Source organism: Zingiber officinale, chromosome 8A (genome assembly GCF_018446385.1).
Source record: "Zingiber officinale cultivar Zhangliang chromosome 8A, Zo_v1.1, whole genome shotgun sequence".
Lineage (NCBI taxonomy): Eukaryota > Viridiplantae > Streptophyta > Magnoliopsida > Zingiberales > Zingiberaceae > Zingiber > Zingiber officinale.
In genome coordinates, this window is record NC_056000.1 from 119,573,074 (window position 1) to 119,589,220 (window position 16,147).

The window sequence follows — 16,147 nt, forward strand, 5'->3', positions numbered from 1 at the left end:
AAAGCGACTGAGGCGACAGTATACTATGTAGTTATCTAACTACATAGCTAAGGGTCCCTGACCACTCACAACTCAAGCCCCCTGACTACTGTACCCTCAAGATCCACTACTCCAGAGTGGTCGAGGCTGACAGAGTAAAAACAATGAGCAGCTGAGTAAGCGCGACACGACATAGCTCCACTCCCAGCTACCACCCTCCATCAGTGGTAGAGTATACAGCTATAAAACTGACAACCCTCTCAACTACAAAGGAGACGATAGTCGTCAGTATGCAATGAATGATGAACATGATATATATATATATATATATATAATCATGATACAGACACCGTCATCATCCATGCAAACTCTAACTCCACATAAGCACTCCACAACATGAATATAATCGTCATGATATATCCACACATCCCACCAAACACACGTACACAACTACATATGTATAATCAACCAAAAATCTCCACTAATCCCACTGGACACATATGCACAGAACGTAAGTACCATCAACATGTATCCTCCAATAATAAACACATCAGACCCGTGTATAAACCATAAACATACAATCAACACAACTCCTCCAAAAGTACATAGCCAAACACGTGTGTACATACAATATGCAAATGTAGGGTCAACATGATGACTCCTAAAACACATACCAAGTTACATACAATCCACATTATATACCCAATCAGCATGGTAATACTAACAGCCCGACAATCCCTACAAGACCTACTCTACACGTGTAATCACAACAGAGTAGATATCAAGAGTTGAGACTATATATGAATTAAATAGATCATCTCTAAGCTCAAGCAAAAGTAACAAGTAGGAACAACAACAACCGAACACGATATAAGGTAACGTACCCTAATCCATCAAATAACAACCATGCACTAAGCTCAAAGAAAATCTACATAGAGACAAAGGAAGAAATACCCGCCTTTATCTGTCGACCATGTCAAAATAAATCTCACATCTTGATGAACGTCCCATATCAAAATCTTGCATAAATCAATACATATATTTCATTTAGCTAAATTCATATGAATTAAATAGCTAAATAAAAGCCCCTAATCCAATTAGGATCATTCTAATCAAATCTGATCCCTGACTAATCCTCCAAATAATCCTTAATCACCATATCCGATAACCTAACCAACAATCAATCCAATAATCCAAAGAATGATCACATAACAATCTATATCAACCAATCACCATATCTACAAATTCCAACCTAATACAAACCTCAATCAATCAACACATACCAATAACGATCATGTTTATCTCCACCTAATGATCCAAATCCAATACGGTAATAACTCCATCCTTAATCCACTCCTTCTAAAATCAAACATAATCTAAAATCTATTAATCAATCAATTGTATCATCTCTATTAAACATCCAACATCAATCTTACATAATCCATCTACTTCAATTAATCCAACCCAAAATTAATCACCACTGACCATCACACTAATCAAATCCAATCATCCATAATCATCTCATTATCTCTTATCAATATGAATTAAATCAATACATCTACTCACCACAAATAAATCTAAACAAGAATAACAAAACCCTACAAGCCATAGAAAAACCTAATTTAGCGATATACTAATGAGAAAATCAAAAGTACATCATCAAAACACACTCACCTAGAGATAAGGCAACTAATCCAATAGTTAGCAGCCTTTCTTTCACTGTCCGGAAGCTACAAAGAACACTACCACCAAATTCCTTCCAAGATCAAATCCAGAATCCAACTATAGAGAAATTGGTTTACTGAAACCCTAATAAACAGAACCATACTCACCTCCATCAAGCCTCTACTTCTTCACTGCAACCTTAGCAGCCTCAAGAATTGGAGGAGGACAGTGATCGGCTCCTCCTAGTCAAGATCAGCTAGCAAGCATCACAAAGGGAAACTGATCTTTGAAATCACACAATTCCGGATGAAGCTTACCTTGAATCGATCACTTCCAAGTGATGTCGCCCACTTCGATCAAGCAATCGTGGAGCAACCGACCACTCACCATCAACAGATCGAGAAGGAGAAATGAATGGAATAAACCTGTTGGAACCAACGCAAGTCCATTCCGCGCGTGCCCTAGCCCCCCTGCCAAGTCGCTGTCGTGCGCACAAGCCTAACCGAAGAGAGGATCGCTCCGGCGGAGATGGTCAGAACCGTCAAGATCCGACGATGCCTTCCCTCCGACGACGTGTGATGACAAGATCACGGTGGAAGAAGCCTCTCCGTCGCCGTCGCCATCGGGTCGTCTGCCCACGAGAGAGCGCAATCGGGAGAGAGGAAGCCGAGAGGTGAGGAGGAAGATCCGACCACTTGTTTTCCCTTCAAAGCTCCGGTGGTTGCTTGCGCCGGTGACACCGAGAGGCGAAGGGGAGAAATCGCCGGAGAGGGAAAGCTCGGGCAGAGGAGTTATCGGGGAAGGAAGGTAATTGGATTAGGGATCAGCGTTTGGGAAAAGAAAAAGAAAAGAAATATAAATAAATCCAACATTTCCTCACTTAAATGGGGTATCCCAAACAGGCTTTATCCGAACCCATAAATTCGTCCCCGCAAAACCCGTCGTACGAGCTCCGAAAAATTCCCAGAAAATTTCTAAAAATTCCGAAAAAATTCTATAAGGCTATTTCTCCAACAACCTTATTTTATAATTATTATTTAGTATCGTATTTTACACTCACTAATTGATTAGGGCTCAAAAAAGAGTCGTTCTGTAGGTGTTGAACGGTCGAATGACATGACAGTCGATTGGGAGGCGTCGAAGAACCCTATAAATGGATTTTCGTGGACATTTCAAACAAGAACTCTCGCTCACAGTTTCTCAATTACACATGGTAAGTTCTTGGAGACTTAGAGTGAAGTGCTAATGCATTTCCAAATTGATCAAGAGGTGGTGAAGAAGGAAGCAAACTAGGATTTCATTGTTGTAATTTTGTAATATTTCATTTGTATTAGCTTCTCATCCTCTTCTTCTTGTATTTCTTCGTATGTGAGCTTGTACGAAGTTTCTCTACCTCCGGATTATTTTCGAGGATGAATGTTTTCATAGTATAGATGTGTGCACTATGTGCAGGGACGGAGCCAAAAGGGGGGCCGCCTCCCCCCTTTTCCTTAATTTTTAAGTATAAGAAATATATGAGGTATACGAATAGAGGGTGAAAGAGAGGCGAATGGGAGGCAATGACATTAGACTAAAAATCAATCTAATAGACAACGCTTTTTACGAAGCGTTGTCTTTGACCCGTAAAAATCATTAATAGACAACGGTTTTTAGAAAAGCGATGTCTATTAATAAGAAAATAATGAAATAGACAACGCTTTTCCATAAAAGCGTTGTTAAAAAAAAATAGACAACGTTTTTTATAAAAAGCGTTGTCGTTTAAGTGTTGTAGAATCCCAATTTTCTTGTAGTGTCCCCTCAATATAAACACATATATTTCGTCCCCTCGATATGAAATTCCTGGCTCCGTCCTGACTGTGTGAATCCTTGAATTGACACCTCAAAAAGGTGGATATCAAGTAAATTCTTGTATTAGCATTAGAGAATTATTCGCTTCAAATATTTCACTATGAATTATTTTTATCGAAGTGAATGAGCTATTCACTCCACCATCTAGTTCCCTTTGGTCCCAACATTTTTTTATAATGGCCGGACAGCATAGTATATTTTTATATTTTAATGTGTCGTGGCATATTGAGACTACAAATAAATTTATTTAGAGTTATAACTATTTAAAATAAATTTATTTAGAGTTCTAGTTATTGAACGTACCCTAACTACCCATTCAAAAGATAATTTTTTATTAGAATTAAAAATAATATTAAATTTACAATCAATTAATTGCTAATGATAGATTTGTAATAGTTTGATAAAAATTTTAAAAATCCATTGAAACAGTTGATATTCACATATAAAATGAAAGAGAAGTATAATAATCTTAAGGTAATGGTGCAGCAACATGATACATTTTAATTTTTTTTTAAAGAATTAATAGATAAAATTTTTTAATAGATAATGTAGCTATTATATCTTTTTTTCAAAAGATTATTTTTCTTATCAGAATTTAAAAAATAATTAAATTTATAATAATCACGGATGAATTAGGATCAATCAATTGTTAGTGACAGATTTATAATAGTGATAAAAAAGTTTTAAAAAAAAATCGATTGGATATCATCGAAAGAGAGGTATAATACAAAATAGATATGTACTTTAATAAATATAAATTTTAAATATATAATTTAGATATTAAAAAAGGAAATGATAAGTTGCACATCATACTATTCCATAAATCCTAAATAATAAATTCTAAGGGTGTGTTTGATTCAAGCTATCATATATAATCTTGGTTATGTGATTATCAGGTAATCACATAATCAAGGTTATGAGGAATAAAACATAATCAAATGTTATTTGGTTCAACGTAGGTAATGCAACAAAAACTTGTTTGTTTGAAGGTTTTAATGAATACCTTAGTTTAATATTTTACCATATTACCCTCAGTTACAAAATCAACTATACATATTATTATTATTATTATTATTATTATTATTATTATTTATTTTTTATGTTTTTTTACTTTCCTTTTTCTTGTATATTTTTTTAACTTTTATGTGTTTTTTTATTTTTTTAATGTTTTTATATTTTTTATATTATTTATATTATTTATATTTATATTTATATTTTTTTACATTTTTTAAAATTTTAATTTTTATTTATTTATTTTATTTTTTAATTTTTAAAATTTTATAATTTTTTTATTTTTAAATTTTATAAATTTTTTTAAAATTTTAAAAAAAAAAAATTAAATTTTTTAAAATTTAAAATTTTTATTTTTAAAATTTATATTTTTTTTAAATTTTTTTATTTTTTAAAATTATTTATTTTCAAAATTTTTTACATTTTTTAATATTTTTTTACATTTTTTCTTTTTTTTCCATATTTTTTTCTTATCGGAAGGTATTTTTGGTAAAAAAAATTCGTTAACCTCGGAATCAAGAAAAATCTTAGTTTTATGAGGTTTTCCGATTCCAGGCTGCATGACCCTTTTGCTGACGTATCGGACATGAAACATTACTCAGGAATCATCGAATTCCTAAACCAAATAAGGTTTTTGTTGATAACCTTAGATGGATAACCAAGATTATCAAGAATAATTCCGAACCAAACGCACCCTAAGACTTAAGCCTAAACCCTAATTTTTTAAAAAATAAAAAATTATACTTGGTGGGCATGAATGTAAACCATAAGATGCATATAGCATATCTAATGCCTTAAAAAAACAAAAATCTGACTAAACATTTAGTAAATTATTATAATTTTTTTCTAATACTGGATTTTAATAATAACTAAATTGATACTACCAGAAATACATCAATATTTCTGTCTCTAATAGGTTTTATTAACGGGATGAAAATATTCGACAATCTCAGACCCCAAAAACTAACAAACAAACTTGATTCGTTTACCCCAAGTCTCGACCAATATGGAAATATATAATACCTAATTTGATCAGCCCGTTTTGAAATAATTTTATTGTAATTTTAGTCATCATATCCGTTCAAGTTTTATTTATATACAAAATAAACCTAAACTTTGTTCGTAGCTTGCCATATAAATTACTCTGTCTAATTATTTTCTTCCATAAAAAATTCCAGTAAGATATTATTTATCAAAAATTAGTTAAATCTACGAAATATTTTTCCAAATATTTCTCAACAGTCTTCTATAAATAGAAGAACTCTCTGCCATCTTCTACCTTCATATACGAACTACGTACCAATCCACACCGGATGGAGGCGGAGGGAGGAGCACACCAAGCGCAAGAATCGAGCACGTCGCCGGCGGAAGGAGGCGGGGAAGGAGAGCGGCTGCAGGAACCTAGGAAGAGAAGGCCGTGGACGGCGGCGGAGGACGCTCTGCTGTTGGCGGACGTCCGGGCTCACGGCTCGGGAAAATGGGATGCGGTGACGAAGCGCACCGGGCTGGCGCGCACCAGCCAGAGCTGCCGGTATCGGTGGTTTAAAAACCTCCTCCCCGGCCTCAAGGACGGCGTCGCCTTCTCACGCGACGAGGAGATCCGCCTCTGCCGCCTCCATGCGGCGTTCGGCAACAAGTGGTCTCGTATCGCCGCCCAAGTGCGCCGATCGAACGATCCTCATTATTAATTTCCATGGATCGATCTGGTTTTTTTTGTCCTCCTTTTAATTATTGATTTTGTTGTTCGAGCGCAGATGGAGGGCAGATCGGCGAGCGAACTCAGTCACTACTGGTTTTCCTACGTCAACCGTTGCCAGCGGGCCGGCGTCAGCATCTACCCTCCGGAGGTGCAACAAGCCGCCGCCGGACAATCTGACTTCCACCGAGCAGAACTCGAAAGGAACAAGAGTCAGACTTCTTCTTTACTGCAACAGCCTCCGCCGCCGCCGTATCTGCTTCCCGTCGTCTATCCCAATTATCCCACCGTCTATCCCAATTATTCCGCCGTCGTCCCCACTCATCCGCCGCAACCACTCGGTGCCGTTTATCCTGTGACGATGGCAACCGCTCCTCCTCCTCCTCCTCCTCCTCCTCCTCCTCTTATCCCGGGCATAGAGGAGCTCGAGGCGTTGCCCGACAGCCAGTTTTGGCCGATCTTCCTGGCACTGTTGAATCAGGATGTTGAACAGGGGAGGCAACCACAGCCTCCGCTGGTACTATCGAATCAGCATGTTGAACAGGGGAAGCAACCACAGCCGCTGTCGCTACAGTTGGAACACGCAACGGAATTTTACGAGAAAAACCAGCTCTTAGCCTCGCTCCTACCGCAGTTGAATCAGAATGTCGAGGAGGGGAGTCAGCCCCAGCCGCCGGCGCTACCAATGGAAAACGCAACGGAATTTTACGAGGAAGGTCGCCCCCTGACTTCGCTCCCGCCATTGTCTACTCAGAATGTTGAACCGGGGAGGCAGCCACATCCGTCGGCGCTACTGTCAGAAACCCCAATGGAATTTAACAAGGAAGACCAACCCTCGACGTCGCTCCCGCCGTTGCCCGATCAGAATGTTGAACAGGAGAGGCAGCTACAGTCGCCGGCGCTTCCGTTAGAAGACGCGACGAAATTAAACGAGGACGGCCAGCCCTTGTCGTCGCTCCCGCCACTGTCGCCGCTCCCGCCACTGTCGCCGCTCTCGTCAGTGTGGGATCAGAATGTCGAACAGGGAATGCAGCCCCAGTCGCCGGCACTATCGTTTGGATACGCACCCGAATTTTTCGACGAATTTTGGGGCTTTTAATGAAGAATTGATGCCACCTGACCGCCGCCAATGTTTTAAATAGATTTTTTCCACGTTGATGCATGGTTGATAGATTCTTTTCAAATCTGAATAACCGAGAACATGAGTAATGAGTTATTCATATATTTTTTTCCCCTCCAAAACACAGTCAAATAATTTATTCTTAAGATATCTTCAAACCAAGAACGATTGATACGCATGATTATAGGTCTACCATTTGCAAATGGTGCATGTTAATTTAGTATTTTTCAAGGTATTTCCGATATTCATCTTTGATGCAGGAGGATACGCTTAGCTTTCATATTATTTTTTTAAAGTATTTTTTAAATATTATTGGTATTTAAGATATCTTTGGTATTTAGGATAATTTTAATAATTTTTATCATTTATATTTTTAAATTTTGAGTACATTTATGATTGTGAGTTTGTTAATATTTTTTTATTTTTTTAGATTTTTTTTATATAAGTTAGGAATTAAAGTATATATGTTAAGATTTCTTTTCTTTCTTTATGTTTTAAGATTTAGAGTTTATATCAATATGTGACATGTTTATATGTTTGAGGAATTATCATCCGTTATTAAATAAATTTTTCTTTTTTGGAAAAAAATTAAAGGATAAAGTTTTTTTTTTCTTGCCTTCTCCTCAATCCCTCATTCTCGTTAGCTCAGAGGATAATAGTTATCTTGTTTGATGCCAGTTGGTATCAGAGCTAGCAAGTTACAATTGAAAAAGTCAAGCATCCAATCTAATGGAAGATCGTCGTAGTCGCGGTCGCAACAACAAGCAAATTCTGGCTGAAGAAGCCTCGCACAGTGGTCGTAGTATCCAAGATGAGATTGAAGATTTACAGAGACAAGTCATAGATTTAACCCAGCGTATAGCAGTACAAGATCTTGAAGATCGTGAGGTGTGTGGTCAAAGCTATGAGAGGCAGGTTCCGACTGAGAAAGCCTCACACTGTGATCATAATACTCATGGTCTTAAAGGTCATAAGTTCTCATATCTTAATTCTAGTCCCTCTTTCAAAAATGCATATCACAATCGTGCTTAATTCCAGAAAATTCATGGTCAAGAGGAATGATATAGAGATATCGGGTTTCTAGTTGACTTAATGAAGTGGAGCAGATTTTTTATTAGGTGCAAGTGAAATTGGCTACTTTCAAACTTAAAGGTCTAACATCGATATGGTGGAAGCAATTGTGATGCTCACGAGATCGACAAGGCAAGGCCAAGATCAAGAATTGAGATAAGACTAAAAAGAAGTTGAAGAATCTCTTTCTTCCCTTTGGTTACACTCAAACTTTGTTCTAAAAATGATTAGGTTTCGCCATAGAGAACAATAGTTTAGACACCCAAGATGACCTAGACGGATTCAAAGATGATTTAGAGGAGGAATTTGACCTTGAAGAAGTTGATGAATCTGACACGCTGCAAGGTGTGGAAGATGCTATAATTGAAGAAGAATCTCAATCTCAAATTGAAGACTAGACCCGGATGACTAATGATTCAATTTATGATGATGATGTTGAAGAAGAAATTGCTTAGAACACTTCTGATTTGGTATCTAGTTTTGCAACTATTGACGATGAATCTATTGACTATCCAAATGAGTATTGGGATTTGATGATGATGATGATGATGATGATGATGATGATGTTAGTTATATGAGACAGCCAATTGAAGATGAAACTTAGTTTCTAGCACATGAAATTGACTATCCAAGCCATAATGAGAAAGAATTCAATAATCATCATGACCAGGCACCTAAAAAGGATGAAGATGATGATTGTTCTTTTATGGAGAATGATTCATATTTGTTAGGTGAACACTATTTTGAGACTTAAATGTTGAATAAGTTTCTATTATAAAGACCAATGGGTCATAAGATGCTAAGAGTATATGGCTGAGCAGATGAGAATGATTTAAAAGCTCACTATGATAGGCAATTAATGGATACTGAAGAAAAGTTTGATACATTTAGAACCCGTTTGGAAAGGTTTTGTCATATAAAATAATGAACTAATGATGTTAGAGAATGACAAATTCCCTAACGAGGTTAGCTGAAGCCATCAGGAGAGTTCACCAATAGAGAAGATAACTAACATGGTTTGATTATATCAATTTTGAGGGCATTAATAGTGATGTTGTTGACATAAGCAGTGAAGTTCGTGAGAGCTTGGTTGGAGAAAGTAGCGACAAGGACCTAGAATTCTTTTCTCACCATGAAGTCACTAGCAGTGCTAGAAGGTGTCCTCAAGACAATACAATCGATAGAAATTTGACAAGGTTGAAGAAGGCAACAGATAGACAAGACAAATTAAGCAACCTTGAAGTTGATAATGTAGTCAAGAATGTTAGATATTTTATCAATTTAGTGACAGATTATTTTCCTGTTGAGCTATCACCTAACACTATTATAAAATCGAGGATGAGTTCTTTTAACTTGTGATGACTAATGCATGGTGATCCAAATATCTTTCATACTATTTTTAGTAATTTTTAAATTTTTTTAGTATTTAAGATATTTTTGATATTTAGTGTAATTTTGATAATTTTTATCATTTTTATTTTTTAGATTTTGAATTTGTTTAAGAATTTTAGGATTATGAGTCTATATAGAATTTTTTTCCTTTCTTTCAGAATTTCTTTCATTTCTTTATAAGTTAGAAAGTATGATCTATATATTAGGATTTCTATTATTTTTTTTTTTTGTGTCTTAGGGTTTATAGTCTATATAAACATGTGTTTAGCTATTTGAGAAATTATCCTTTATATTGAATAAAATTTTTCCTTTGGTAAAACTTAGAGAACAACGAGTTTCTCTTTATTTTCAACGATTTCTTTTCTTACCATTTCCTCAATTCTCCTTTTTCGTCAGCCAGGAGGATAATCATTATTCTACCAAATATCAATTTTTATCTTTTTTGAAGTAAAACTCTTCCCTTGAAGTGATCCTTAATGCAAAAGTATAGGAAAATGCCGAAGAACATTCGAGTATATGCTAAACATACAATTATCCCACTCCCAAATATCCTATTCTTGGATGTTAAAACTAATAATGAATTTGTTCATAGAATTAGATTTATGAAACTGGAAGGGTTTAGATTTATAGAACTGGTCCTATTGTACTTCAGTTTAGAGTATTGGCTTTCCAAGGGTAGAGTCACGTTAATGGCTCATGGCTTTAGCTCGGGGGGTTGACGACGTTAAGAAGAAGCTACACTTTAGATTTGTGACAGGAGAAATGGAAAGTTCTGAGAGAAACAGGAAGGTAGTCTGAGGTGAAGGCGTTGACACTCATGGCTCACAGCTCAGCCCGGGTAGATCACCCATTCTAGCTCCGCTATTGGGACTTTGGATATCTTGGTTTTGCTTGCCAGGTTATTGCCAAACTCATAATTGGATATATACTTCATTGATTTCCATGTGTCATAGTTTCTCGATGGCTCTTTCAATCGTCCCCTCGAGGTGGTACGGTGGTTAAAACATGCGGTGTTGTCATATGAAGTCTTGGGGTCGTCACTTATGATTTACCTCCTCAGTGTTGACCTAGGGATGGGTTGGCAGGGGCGTTGGAACGAGCGAATCACCTTTTGCCACATTTCTCAGGTATAATATATCCTAAATGAAATTTGAACCCTCTTTACCTATGGAGCGCGTCCCATCACTTACCATAGTACCAAAGCCCAAGGGTAGAGGGAATTTCCTACATATTTATTGTTTCGACCAAATAGTATAGATGGTGAAGCCACCAGTCAGCAAACTCACTAATACGCACACGCTTTGAAAACCATCTGATACGGTGCATGGATGTGGGGTCAGTAAGATGATATGGCACGGAGTCAAAGCCATAGAAGGGTCAAGAGTTATGCCAGCCTGGAGGTCAGAAGTCTTGCCCTCGTGGCTGGTCAAAAGTTAAGCCAGCCTGGAGGTCAGAAGTCTAGCCCTCGTGGCTAGTCAAAAGTTACACCATCGTGGAGGTCAAAAGTCAGAATTACAAGGAGGTCCAGATTCCGGCACACGTGGCTAAAGTCAAAGCTTCAGTTGAGGTACTGGTCAAAGGATAGTATTCACAAGTTGGGCCGTATCCGGGGCCAGATCTGATCTCAAGAGGGAATCGAAAAAAGGACCTGACCCCCAGGACCAAAGTTAATGAAGGGTCGGTCCCAAGGGTCAGGTGCAACCAGGGATTGGGGGTGACTCGGGATCAGCTTATTGATCGAACGTATATACCGAATACGCACTACAACAAAGTGAGGCTAAGACATCACCCCTAAAGTGTTGTTTCTGACCATATAAATGTTGCATTATACCTAAGGTAACGCTTTTCATTATATCTTATCAGGTCCTGTCATGTTAGGTATAATGCAACACTTTTGTCATTTTATGCAACACTTTCTCAAACTGTCGTGATATATAGCAAAGGCAACACTTCTTTATATGCAACATTTTTTTTTTCCAACGCAACACTTTTTTTTTTGTTACTCTTAAGCAATTGCAATACTTTTTACTATTAATAGCAACACTTTTTATAATTTTTTAACCTAATAATGCAACACTTTTTATTAAATTTTTCACCTCTTAAACACATCACTTATTGATTCATACGCAATACTTAGATTTGTGTTTTATTTTAAAATGTGACACTTTTACCCATTAATAGTAACACTAATTTTTTCACTCATATAGTATTGATAATATAATTTTATTATCCAATCAAATACATTTGTACAAAATATATTATTCAAAATATGATCATTATATTGCAAAAGTTGTACCACACTATATTCTAATTAAGAATTTTACAAAAGTTGCATCTAAAAGTGTATAGCCAACTAAAGCAATATACAAAAGTCAACAATTAATACCTTCATGAATCCCCAATAAAAGACAACTATATATATACATTTACAAAAAGCCAACAAATGACAATATGTAGTTGACTTCATTAATCTCCCAAAAGTCATTTGTCCATGCATTGAACGTGTCCACCAAAAAAGACATAACAATGTCCTGCCAATCATGAAAACAAAAAAGAACACACATTAATCAGTAAAGCTACGCAACATAAAGAATATATAAAAAAAATAATTCAATTCTGCCAATAAAAATAAACATACTTGTGCAGTTTCAATATTAAACCGAACATTAGCATTGCACATAACATGGAAGATCAAGCAACAAAAAGAGAGAACCATGGAAAAACCAGACAAACATATTAACACATTCACTAAATAAACTAGAATAGTTTGATGTTGGTGCTTGTTTATGATAAGAAATAGTGAGCAAATGAATGGTTTTTTTGAAAGTTGTCTGTGCTTGAAACATGCAAAACACATGATGCAGTTAGTTTACCTCTCTGGATGTATTATGGACATAGAAATGGTTTGGATGCATTTGGTGTTTGCCATGGTAACCAGAACCTTTTTTCCTTGCATTTCTTGATAAATCTGTGCAATGGAAGATTTCACGTGTTGCAACTTGCAATGATGACAAAATACCAATTCAACAATAAGAACATCATGAACCAAAGATAATACATCAGCGGGGAAAGGATAAAAAAAAGGCTTCTCAGTCCATCTAACCATTATTAGTTTATTGTTTCACTGATCTAACTAATCAATTCAAAAATTAGATAATACTCTTACAAAACTTTGGTGTAAGAGTTGCATTTTGAGGTAGCCAATGGGCATGGTGGCTAAGATAGAATAAGATAATAAAGTATATGACTCATCAATTTGCTAATGCATGAAGAACAAAAGCATCATGTCTTCAAACAAATTATGCCCTCTAAGAAAAAAAGGAAAGTGATTTAGAAAAAAAAAAAGTACGACCAAAAAAGGATGGAGAAAGGAGAAATAGAGCAAAGCAAGTAATTGAAACATATACTTAAGAAAATTTACTAGAGAATTGAAGCAGATTTCAATAGAAAAATAACTGAAACATAAGGAATTGAAGCAGATTTCAATAGACAAACATGATGTTTACCGGGGAATTGAAGCAGATCAAGTAACTGAAATATATACTTAAGAAAATACATATAAAACTATAACATACCTTAGGAAAAATATTTTCTTGCAATTTCTGGAGATAGTTTTGCAAGAACTTTCTGGACTGTATCTTCAACAATTTTTTCCCGTTGAAGGTCAATGTCCTTCCGCATCTCTTCCAGTTCTAACCTTTGCCTTTCATTATTAGCTTCAATTTCTTTTACCAGAATCATTTTCATTGGTGTTTTATACTCAACCTTTTTCAACAGAAAATGTCAATCATTGGTAACATATAAAAGCAAGTATGAACTAAATATCAGGATTTGAGATCCCTGATGTTCAGTACTCACAAGAAAAAAAAAAGAGAATTTTCCCAAGAATTTTAAAAACATTATATCATCAAGAAAGACATAAGAAATGAATTACCAAGGGATACACTTGTTCAAATTATACCAATCTACCATAATATGATTAACCAAATATAATCACAATTAGGATTAGAAAACTTAATTATTCCACATACTCACCAAATCCGTGGTGGCTAGTGGTGGCTCATGACTGAAGAGGTTAACAGCTGGAAATGGTAGTCGGAGATGTGAATCACCCACAAACAGTGATGGTCGGAGCTGTGGATCTGCTCAAGTGTGGCAATAGGGCACACCGATGATCAGTAGAGAGAGTTCGAGAGTATGAGGATGTTCAGAGGTTGTGACGAGCCACCTGTAATGCTAGTACTACTAGGTGTTGGTGCCTATGTCCGTGATACAACTCTGACAAATGAGATGGTGGTGGAAGGAAAGCTAGGGATCCGTCGCTCATGATCCCTCAGATGGTAGCAGCCCCTCCTCTCTGACGTCAGCCCCAACAACCAACCACAGCCCCTTCCCAAAATAGAAAAGGGCAGCTTGACAGTGGTGGCGATGGTTGTGGATACGATTCGGTGTCAAGTACCCTCCGAAGATGGTGTCATTGTAGATATCGGTCTTGTCACGCCCTATTGTAGATGGTGGTGATCAAGGGCAGAGACGCGAGCGACGATCTAGGGCAGAAGGAAGAAGAGAAGCTGCGACTCCCGCCCGGCAGTGGATCAACACCTGGTCGCACTAGTTTGACCCCTGCAACAGCCTCGCCGCCGTCTCCGGGTCGTGCCCAACCTCCGCCGTAGGGAAGCAGTCTAGCGAAGGAGTCGGCGCACAGAGATGAAGAGGAGAAGACGCTTGGCCGGCGGCTTGTACCCACGAGAGAGGAGGCAGATTCGGGTCGGCGATGAGATGAGAAGAATCAAGGCGACGTGAGGCTCGGGAGAGAAGAAGAAGAAGAGAAGAGAGGAAAGGTTCGGTGATGCGACACGGGAAGGAAGTGGAGATCGGGTTTCGGCGATTTTAGGGTTCGGGTAGGGAAAATAAGAGAAGAAAAGAAAACGAAAATAAATTAAAAATGAAAGATAATTAATTTAAGAAACTTAGGTTTAATTTAATTAAAGCCTAAGTTATTTTCTTATCAACTCCTATTTTAATTGGGTATTCTAAATAGACTTTTCCCATGCCTATTAATTCATCCCCACAAACTACCTCATACGAGCTCTAATTAATTCCCAGAAAAATTCTAAAAATTCTTAAAAATTCCCTTAAGATTATTCGTCCATTAAACCGTATTATTTAGTTACGGTATTTTATAGGTCAAGGGGACGAATTCCTCTTTGTTGTTGATGCCAAGGAAAACAGATGTGCGCTCGATGACGGAGAGAAAAGGGGCAAGGGCAGAGAGAGAGAGATCAGTAGCCTACAGCCAAGCGTGCTCCGAACGACCGATGTCTACTTCGATGCGTGGTAGCGTTGTCGTCGTCCAGCATCTCTGCTTCGGGTCGATCGGTGATGGGCGGTCGGCGTCGAGTTTCTCAGTGAGGAGAGGCTTGAAAGAGGGTGCAAGTCACCGATGATGGTCGGTTGGAGACTATGGAAGAGGGGAGACAAATTACAATCGAAATCGGGAGGCGGAGAGAGTGGTGATGGTGATCTGCGAAGAGATCGAGAGAAGAGGCTGGCGGAGGTTGGGAGGAGAAAAGAATCGGAAGATTAAAGGCTAGGTTAAATCATCACCTAAGTTTATATATAAAAAAATGTCCAAAAACTTTGCCCCAAGTGCTTAATTAAAGAAATAGGCAACACTTTAAAACATGTTACATATATAATATAAAAGTGTTGTATATTCTTATAATTATTGCAACACTTGTAAAAAGTGTTGTATTTATACAATAAGTGTTACATTTTCTTATATAGGCAACACTTATTTAAAGTGTTGCAATTTTTTAAGAAAATTTCTCCTATTGTAACAGTTTAAAAAAGTGTTGCTTCTAAAGTGATGTCTTACCCTCAAATTGTAGTAGTGACGATTGTCGCCAGGGAGGCGGGTCATGGATTCGACCCAACGTGCAGGTTGGGACGATCATACGTGCAGGTCGGAACGTTCATACCATGGATAACAACATGCGCATACAGGTCAGGGATCCGACCTAGCGTGCAGGTCGGGACGTTCATACCATGGATAACAACATGCGCATACAGGTCAGGGATCCGACCCAGCGTGCAGGTCGGGACGTTCATACCATGGATATCAGCAAACGGACACAGGTCAGGGATCCGACCCAACATGCAGGTAGGGACGATCATACGTGCAGGTCGGGACGTTCATATCATGGATAACAACATGCGCATACAGGTCAGGGATCCGACCCAGCGTGCAGGTCGGGACGTTCATACCATGGGTAACAATAAACAGATGTAGGTTGGGGAGCTGACCCATCGGGCAGGTCGGGAATCAGTAGATCGTCGGGATGTACATACTTCGAATGACACAG

The 16,147-nt window shown here is 37.5% G+C and overlaps 1 protein-coding gene across 1 annotated transcript; it reads left to right on the forward strand.

Moving 5' to 3' along the window:
* Positions 1–5,816: 5,816 nt before the first annotated feature.
* Positions 5,817–7,298, forward strand: LOC122011171 (transcription factor MYB120-like). The gene is made up of 2 exons (XM_042567590.1): positions 5,817–6,161; positions 6,258–7,298. Exons 1-2 carry the CDS (start codon positions 5,817–5,819, stop codon positions 7,296–7,298), a joined length of 1,386 nt encoding a protein of 461 aa, XP_042423524.1.
* The last annotated feature ends 8,849 nt before the right edge of the window (positions 7,299–16,147 follow it).

What these genes read in the sequence shown, in the direction of transcription:
- LOC122011171 (XM_042567590.1), top strand. Translation starts at nt 5,817, where the DNA reads ATGGAGGCGGAGGGAGGAGCACACCAAGCGCAAGAATCGAGCACGTCG. An exon ending in GGTCTCGTATCGCCGCCCAA is followed by an intron (nt 6,162 to 6,257) that starts GTGCGCCGATCG and finishes GTTCGAGCGCAG; the next exon opens with ATGGAGGGCAGATCGGCGAG.